The 9,616-nt window shown below is 33.7% G+C and overlaps 1 protein-coding gene across 1 annotated transcript; it reads right to left on the bottom strand.

The window, feature by feature from the left end:
* Positions 1–830: 830 nt before the first annotated feature.
* On the bottom strand, positions 831–2,902 carry LOC105119811 (uncharacterized). The gene has a single exon (XM_011018005.1). The coding sequence runs from the start codon at positions 2,413–2,415 to the stop codon at positions 1,162–1,164; it is 1,254 nt and encodes a 417-aa protein (XP_011016307.1). The 5' UTR covers positions 2,416–2,902; the 3' UTR covers positions 831–1,161.
* Positions 2,903–9,616: the final 6,714 nt, after the last annotated feature.

Here is a 9,616-nt window from a genome sequence, read left to right as displayed (position 1 = left end):
AACACGTCTTCGAATCCATTGAAGCTAGGTAAACTAGTTCGATCTCTTGGTTTCTTAATGGGCATCTATATCTATTAATAAGCACAAATGAATTAGAACTTCTTTTTTTTTTTTAAGAATATCTTTTTTTTTTAAGAAAATAAATGAATTAGAACTTAAGAATCATAATATCATGGATAAGGATGTAATGGGGATGGATTTTTTAACTTCTAGTTTATGATTGCGGCAGGTAAGGATTCCCCTAATCTTTGCCACCAATCACTCTATGTTGTATTATTTTATCCCCTATAGTACCATATCCGAGAGTAAAATGAACTATTGTCCTAGAAGAGACGTACATATATACCATGAATTATACGATGAACCATGTAAGAGATCATATCACAATATTAAATTGGAAAATCATACAAACACAATGACAGTTAACAAGGGCACTGCGTGTACAAAAATGGAGTTGATGAAGAAGATAACAAGTAAAAAATGATAGGCTTGTTCGCATCCCATAATAAAAATTGTTGCTTTGTCCTGCACCTCAATGGTACGGGGACATCGCAGGATGTATGCTAACTAGTATTCAAGAAAGAAAAGAATTGGACAACTCAATAGCAACAAATCTTTCTCAGCAGACAAGATCTTCTTCATTAACGCGGCACCACCGACATATTTATTTTCTTCCGGTGGATAATGCACGAGGAAGACAATTTTGTGTACTGTGTTATGGGACTACATGATGGTATGCCGTAAAGTACTAGATGAAGATTGAAAGTGTAAAGCAATCAACTAGAACTGGATTACTTCGAACTAGCTAGTTCGAAGAAGAAAAATAACAGTTGGAAAACCGAATCATGCATAGTAATATATATAATGACAAATATAAAGAAGGAACATATGAACATATCTACACATAATTCAAAGCGTAATATCTCGTAATTTGATACTCCTAAATTATAAATTATTTCTTGAAAAAGGAGAGAAAAAAAAAGATATGATGCTGCAATCTAGCCAAAGTGTCAGGAACCGAGGTCAATAACAGAATTATATCGTCACTACCAAAATCACAGTCAACAGTACCACCACCATCTACACATGACAATCAGCTGCCTGCAGCAAACCTTCTTCATAACCTACTTTGTACTCCCTTAGTTATGGAGCGAATCTTGATTAATGATCTCCCACTCTGAACTCTGAAGGACAGATCCATGAATCAACTGTACCCTCTGTACCTCTTGAAGGAACATTCTCTAAACCCTTTTCATGGTGAAAATCTGATGAAGCTGACGAGTAATTCAACTTACAGCTATTACCATAATTCCCATTCAATGACCTCAAGTTATGGTGACTCCCATCATTCGATAATCTCATCTCTTCTGTTGTTACATGACTTGTTAGCACACTAAGGTTTGCATTAACATATCCATGTCCCATACCCAATTCCTCAAGGGAAGGTAGAGGCAAACTTGGTCTAGAATTTGCACCCAAACCAGGCACATTAGGTAATTGTTGAGGAGGAGGAGGAGGGAGGTGTAGAAGGGGGTGAATTGAAAGCATTTGATTTTGCATGTTTAGCAGATTTCGAGTTTGTTTGTGTAGGCCTATATCATCAGGCAGTTGGTAGTTTACTGAACTGGGATTGAAAGTACTAGTTGCGGCTGTGGAAATAGTATTGTTATTGTTAGCGGCAGTACTAGTACTAGCAATATTAGTGGTATGAACGATATTATTGTTAAGAAGTGAAGGAAAAGAAGAAGATAAAAATGGGGTTTGCTGATGATGAACCTTTTGAGCTGTGGGACGTAGAGGGTAGAGTGGTTCCAGATGACCAGACCTCAAACCCGAGCCAGGGCCAAAAAGATCGAGCCTTCGAGTAAACGCTGAGCCTGAAAATGGTGGTGCTGGGATCCCTGTGAACTCTTGCACCATTTGTCTGAAATTGGACGTGTCTGTCGTGAGAACTGTAGTGGGTGCCCTTCTTGATGCCCTTGTTCTCTTCTTGGGGTTTCTTGCTATCCCATGTGTCTGGTCATGAGACGGTAAAAAAGAGCGTCCTCCATCGTCATGAACCGATCGCAATTGCTTAGAGGAAGGTAGAGCTTGACTTGATCCTTGAACACCCAAAACCGCTGATTGACTTGATGATAATGAGTCTGGTAAGTTGATACCAAGATCAGTGCAATTCGGGTCAGATCTCAGGCCTCGTGACTGAACCACAATTGGGTTTGGTTGAGATTGAGAGAAAGCGTGGAAAAGACTCGGTGTAGGATCAAACAAAGTGACCGGTTGTTGGTGAGAAAGCAGAGAAGGACCAAAGTTGTGGGTAGAAGGATTCAAGAAAGCTGGGAGTGACTCTGGCCTTGAGTCATACTCTTCATCACCACCACTAGACGATTGCATACTACCGCTATTACCAGAATCCATAACATACAAAAGTTGAAACAGCAGAAAGGAAAGAAGATAGCGATAGTTGCAAGGTAGCAGAGGAGAAAAGGTAATCTAAAAAAGAAGTTATGAGGATTCTGCAAAAGAACCCATCAGGTAAATGAATATATATAGAAAATCAGCCTTTGAGAAAGTTTCCGTATCTTTTAAAGCCTGATCTGAAATGGAGGCAATCTCTTCCTTGTCTTGAGCTAACAGCGAAAGTTTCCGTGAAAAGAAGAGAAAAATGCACACAGATCTTCTTAAACGTGATGGCTAGAGAGGAAAGGAACAGAAAAAGAAACAGGAACGAAAGGGTGGAGAGTAAAGGCTAAAAGGTGGGACACATAATTGCTTCTTCTACTTCAGGGTATGTGTTGGGATTAGGGTTTTTGGAGAAGGAAAAGAGAAACGAAAGAAAGAAGAAGGCTATTTAAACTTTTTTACTCAAAAAAAAAAAAAAAGACTTGCAATACATTAATGTTTCCACTAAGAAGATCCTTTAGAGAGTGCAGGGTGGGGTCTCCATTGGAGTCGAGAAAGAGTTGCCGGTGGCTGGCGACGGGTCAAAATCAAAGTGAATGATAAAGAAAGAGGGAGGGACTAGGGAGGGTGGGTTAAGAGACAATGAATGTGAAAGCAAGAAAGTGATGTGAACACTGAATTAATAAAAGTCTGGAAATACAGTAGAAGATAAAAAGAAGAAAAGTAAGAGTATGAAAAGGGAACAAATACTCGGTTCTTTGCCTAGCTAAAATACATGAATAATTAAAGTGGGCAAAAATTCATTCCACCGCCCCGATTACTAATTATTTTTATGCTCACACTCTACATTAGCATATACTTGTGATATGAATTTGTTCTTTCCTGTCCAATATTACGAATTAACTTTTATTATAAGAAAAAAAAGGATATATATATATATATATATAAAGGGTTTTAATATGTTTCTTTCAGGGAAGAGATTCCCCCCTCATTGTTACTCGACCTATCACTAGCTAACATCTTTGGTCAGAAGAGAAAACTTAAGCTTGGGAAATAACATTCAATTTCAACCTCTATAATTTGTGAAATTAATTCGCAAGCATGGCTTGATGATGATACACCAAGGACTTAAAACCAAATCTAGGTCAGCCTTTGACCAAGTCAGAGCTCAGGAACAAAATCCAAGTTATAATTGAGCAAGATCAGAGAATCTTTTGCCATCTTCGTCATCTGAAATTAGTATTCAAAGGATAATATTTTCCTTCACCTTTTAACTTTCAATTCTATTTTACAATTAATTTAAAACTTTTAAAAATAAAAACTTTGTTTCATGTAATATTCTTTCCCTTTCTTTAGTTGTGGAATTATGAATGATTGCTGATAAATACAAGTCTAGTTGCAATCTTCACTTAATATTTGATACCCTTGCACACTATTTTTTTTCGAGGGTCGATGCTTAGTTTTATTCTTTCGAGACTTAGAATAATAAAAAGAAAGAAGAAACTTTTAGAGAGTATATGATTTAGCTTGGATACGTCGGTTCACCCACATCCAGGGTCGCTGCAACCATCAGAGCTAATTAAAAAGTGATCAATTTCCACTTCCTTTTATACTACTATATACGTAAAACAAATGCCTACATAATGCACTTTAATTTATGTGTAAAACTGTGCTTAATACAAGGGAAAACGATTATTAAATATCAGAAATACAATTATTTGAGGCAAATGTCTTTGTCAAATGCACGTGTACTATATCTTATTCTCTGCGGTGCTTATTGGCCTATATATGAGCTACATGTAAGCCAAATTGATTTCTCTTCATCTCTTTCATGCCTTCACGGAACATAAATTTGATTGCGCTGCCTTTCACATCCACCCTTCCGCTGCTTTGCTTCATGCTTCTGTCCAAAAAATGGCTTCCTAGAAGACAAGGGTTTCAAGCTGCTAGGTTAATATTAAGCTTATAGGTCAACTATCCATCGATGGAATATATATATGGAGGGAATATTACTTGAGAAAACTTCTGAACACCTCGAACAAGAAAAATTAAACTGCTTACTTATCAATGTTTTTTCCTCTTATCGAAATGTTGGGTTTTGAAAATTAATGTTTGGTAATTCTGCATATATGTGATCATTATCTAGTATAAGACGATATCCTCATTCATAAATGAATAAATAAATAAGACGCCATCTCTAGTTGGTTGCTGTAAGTTGTAACCATACCATATACAAATATCTCATCATATATATATATATATATATATATATATATATATATATATAGGATGTCGTACGTGCAGGCTAGGGAAACCTTTTTCAACAAAAAATTTCATTTTTGCTTTTTAGCTTTTCTAGCCTTTTATGATTCGAACCAAAATAAGGCGTAACGCCCGTGCTTTCAAGGATATGGTGGTTCAACTAAATTCTTGAATTGTGTTATATATATGCAGGAATTGCCCTACCTATGAATGTGGGGAATTGAATGTCTGTTGATGAGAATATGGTGACTAGCTGATCACCTAGAAATTCTAAGCCATCAATGGAATGAGATTTATAGGTGGGGGCTCCTTAAGCCGACTAAGTCTTACTGCATTTTACTAAGTAGAAACTTCTACGGATGTTAATACGACACAGAAACGTGAGAAATCTTCTTTGTTTATTCTGACCAAACATATTATGATCTCCAAAGAAGGGAGAGACTACAGAAGGTTCCCCTTTTCCTTCTATTTTCGTTATGTTTGTTTAGCATAAAGGATAATTTCTCATCTTTTCATTTAATTTAAGAATGAGAAGGGATTCGGAAAGTTAAAAGGAATTTTGAAATTTTTTAGCTCTGATCCATCAAAATTATGTCCCAAAAGGGTGATCAGATTATGAAGGGATACACTTTGATGAATGTAAGACCAAAAAACATCTCAAACCATATCAGGTGATTTACTTTTGATATTGAAATAAACACTTTCCAATACTCTTTTATTGCCTCTAAAAAAATTGAGATGTGTCATTTCAAATATACAATTTTAAGAGTCATGTTGTTACAAGGTTAAATTCTTCAAAGAAATGCTAACGAAAACACTGTTGGAAAAACATAGTGGGTAGTGATAGCTCTTGAAATAGTGTTATAATCAACAACGTCAACAAAATAGTAGTGTTTATAAAATCAATAATATTGATTAACAATAAGTTGAGACTTAGATGATGGACAGTTGAAGACATGTAAAGGCATATTAAAATTGAGGGATGAAAGTTAGATATTGAGTTTATGATAAAAAGTGACAGTAAAATTATAAAAAGTTTTAATGGTGTTTAGACATTACTAATTAAGTAGAGGATTATCCAGATCATAAATAATGGGTTGTCAATCAAGGGATATGACTATGAATACTTTATAGTCACCAAGTTCATAGAAACATGGAGAAAACTACCTAATACTTGTTGGAATGAGACCACTAAAGTTCATGATAAATATGAGGGAGAAACTATCCTACTATGTTATGAAAATCTAAGATTTGTTTTATAACTTCCACAAAATTATCTATAAATAGGTTTGAAAGTTTTGTTATGTAAAATACAAGCTTGATACAAGTTTTTGCGCACAACACATATAAATTTATGTAATTCTTTTATTAAATGAGTTAATAAGAGGGTATGAAAGAATTCTTATAAATCTTGTTGTGTATTTTACTTTTCTTTCATTATTTGTGTTAATTCCACTTATACAATTGAAAGTGTGGGAGTCTTTTTAAGTTAATGAAATACATATAATCGCAGATAAACACGAATGAAATAATGAGAAAAAACTAAGTATAATGGAACTAAACTGTCTTATAAAGGTTAAATTTTGTGAGCAAAGATTTATCCTTGTGACATATTTTTTTTTGAAGTTTGAAGTTTAAAAGTCAGGACATTACTGGAAATAGTTAATCTAGATAAATTATTTATGTTATGTCAAATACCAATTTAATTTTTTTCAATGTAAAAAAAACACTAATATAAGGATAAATTTGTCAAAATCAATCTGATAATAATAAATGAATGATGTGTAAAAGACTATGTATTCCATAAGAGAAGTTAGTTGAATTTTTTTAGAAGGGAAAAACAATTATTATATTATTCCAATTCATAACTTAATAAATCTAGGGCTATTGTAATTTTTTAATTTCTTTTATTTTTTTTATTGAATTAGTTCCTTAATTATAAAAAAAGATTTCTTTTTTATTAGGAAAAATATTGTTAAGAAAAAGAGAAAGAAAAAAAGACACATCATACCAAATTTAGATCAATTATTCTCATATTCAAATTTATATCTCTGTTTTTTTACATGTAAAAGCGGAATCTTTTGGTAAATATTTATGATGGGATCCACCTCGAGAGAGAGAGAGAATCTAGTAATTTGGCCCAACTGAAATTGAGAATGGGTCCTCGCTTTCTCTTTAGGTCCAATGTTAGATGATCATTATAGGCTTAGTTTAGGTAAAACAAACCTCTTAGGCCCAGTAAGTGCAACTGAATTTCAGCACAGCTCCTTATCGGATGGAGTTTAGCTCTTTGGTTTCTTTCTTCAAACCGAGGCTCACCAGGAGGTAAAAAAAAAAAAAAAAAACACTTGAGACGCGGATTCATGTTGGATTGCAGTGATCAAATGTTTTTTTTTCAGAAATAGGAGTACTGTTTCTATTTTGATATGAATATTTTTTTCATGAGGAGAGATTATGTTACTTAAAAAGTACAATTCACGTTGACCAAGGCCAATGCAAGAGACGAGAGATTGTGGCTCGTGAAAGCATTTGAAAATGCAGTTATACTTGTATTTTTTAAAAATTAATTTTTTTTATTAAAAATTAAAACTTTTTATATGTTTTGGATATACATTAATTTTAAAAGTATTTTTTAAAAAATTAAAAAAAATATAATTTTTAATGCATTTCAATCCAAAAAATATTTTAAAAAACAATTACAATTACATTTTATATCGTTTTGGATAAGGTTAAATAATAATACTTTAATTTTTTTTTCTTTTTTTTGAAACTTTCCTTATGTTTAATTTTTGATGCGAAGGATGGAGAAACAAGCTCTTTGCTTACAAGTAGTACTTGAATTTTTAGTTCTTAAGTTCCGAGGGTTCATTGTTGTTGTTTCTGAAAGAATTAGAATGAGTTAGGAAGAGTGAGTTGGTGAATTGATGGTATCTTTTCTAGTGAGTGGCAACGGGAAAGATTATTTAGCATGAATTTTTATGTGAGGAAGACCAATGGCTTGAATGAGTATGATTTTTCAATAAGAGATATCGTGCTTCGATGTCTTTGCAAACACTTTCTGACATGTTTATGCTTATTTATCCGGTAAAATATTTGAGTGTTGGAAGCATATATCTTTTTAAAAAATCTAAAAATTCAATAACTCATGTTATAGTTTTAATTAACTAAATAAGCTAATTTTATTTTAATCACATGAAAAAAAAAAAAGCAACGATTGTTTAATTTTTAGCCAACCTGAGAGCATGATATACATATAATCTATATATTAAAAGACAAACTAGTCCCATCATAAGATTAAAATAATTTATTTAAAAAAAATATCAAACAATGTTATCATAAAAAAATAAAAAAATTGATGTTTCTTTGTTGTCATTTTATTTCAATTCAAAAGTGATTCGCACTCAAATTCTAAAGCTTTCAAAGGGATATATCATTAATGCGGAACTTCCTTCAAATACAAAATTTATTTCTAATCTCCATCCTTTTCCATCATTTTTATTTTTAATTGTACCTCTGTCTTGTTCGTGCAGGTCGATCCACTTTCATGTTATCTTCCTTCATAATGTCCCTTAAATAATAATCCGACTTCATAATTTAAGCTGATACCTTACCTTACTGCCAGCAGCAACACATGAGGCTGGATGGACTCAACTAAGGGTTCTGAAAACCTTTGTTCGGCATAGAAAAAGTGCTGTCTGGCTATTGGACCTGCTCGAACGCAAGGGTTTGATAGCCTGGGCCCACTACGAAGAAGAGTTCAATAAACAATGGCCCAGAAAACAGAGTGAGGTAGTTGAAAGAGGAGCAAGAGAGATGTCGCTTCATATACACTCCATTTGGCTGCTCCTACAAACTTTCTTACATAGATTTTAACTATATTAAGAGGCAATTACCAAAGCGCAGTTTACAGATATTTACTCAAAGTCCATTAACTTAATTTTGAATGATAAAATTAAAAAAATAAAAAAAAAACATAAAAAACAAAAGTTAACTTGATTAATATGTTATATATTCTCAATAAAATTTGTATATCATAACGTCACTAGTTTTGGATAATGTTTGTTATTTAACGATGATTCTCAAACGGTGATTCTCGGTATCAATTAAATGCTGATTAATATGGTTTTTTATGTTGACGAGGGAAGTTTACAGGAGAAAATGACCCATAATGTCTAGCTGGGGTTGATCCCGAGGTGAAGCAAATCCGATGAGCCCAATCTGCTTTCTCCTGAAGCTTGGGTAAAGGGTAGTAGAGTGTGTTCTGTGCACGTTTCAAGAGCTTCAGATCATGCGACCGCTTTCTTTTCTATACGCAAAATGCACTCGCAGCCCTTTCCGCACTGTCCACGCATATCTCCTGCTCTCTTTTAATCATGGAATCCCAATCCTTAGCCAATGCACTCACATGTGCCGACCTCCAACATTTTCCACAACCTCATCTCATTAAGATTCCACCGTGCATGAGAAGTTCCTTGGAAAATTACTGTAGATCAAAGGTTTATATATCTATGTCCGCACTTGGTTTGAGAGTTACTAGAGTCTTGTGGGAGCAAGAATACCTGCTGCAGGGAGATTGGTTACCCTTCTTTGTATTGAAGAATATTTTGTTGAAAGGTGTTCAATGAGCATGAACTGATTTTTTGCCTACTTTCCGCAAACAACATTATTGATAAAACCATAAAAAAAAAACTTCACATAAAAATTAGGCTTTTCATGGTTTGCTGTGAAACTGAGGCAAGATATGTGAACTTGACTGAACTTGTGTATGGGAATTCTAGAAAAAAGTAAGTGTTTCGTTGATGTGGATCGAGGAACTCCTCAATACTTAAGTTTGTACGTAATTATACATGGAAAAGATGATAATGTATAGAAAAAAAATGAGAGTAAATAGTGTGTGTATCTAGCTCGGTGTGGCTCTAGAGAGTATGGTGAAAAGCTTGTTTTCAAAGTTTGT

This window comes from Populus euphratica, unplaced genomic scaffold, assembly GCF_000495115.2.
Source record: "Populus euphratica unplaced genomic scaffold, PopEup_1.0 scaffold6.1, whole genome shotgun sequence".
NCBI classification, from domain to species: Eukaryota; Viridiplantae; Streptophyta; class Magnoliopsida; order Malpighiales; family Salicaceae; genus Populus; species Populus euphratica.
Note: the sequence above shows the minus strand (reverse complement) of the source record. Positions and strands in the feature narration are given on the sequence as shown.

Excerpts from the sequence above, each read along its gene's own strand:
- LOC105119811 (XM_011018005.1), bottom strand. The coding sequence starts at position 2,415 with ATGGATTCTGGTAATAGCGGTAGTATGCAATCGTCTAGTGGTGGTGAT.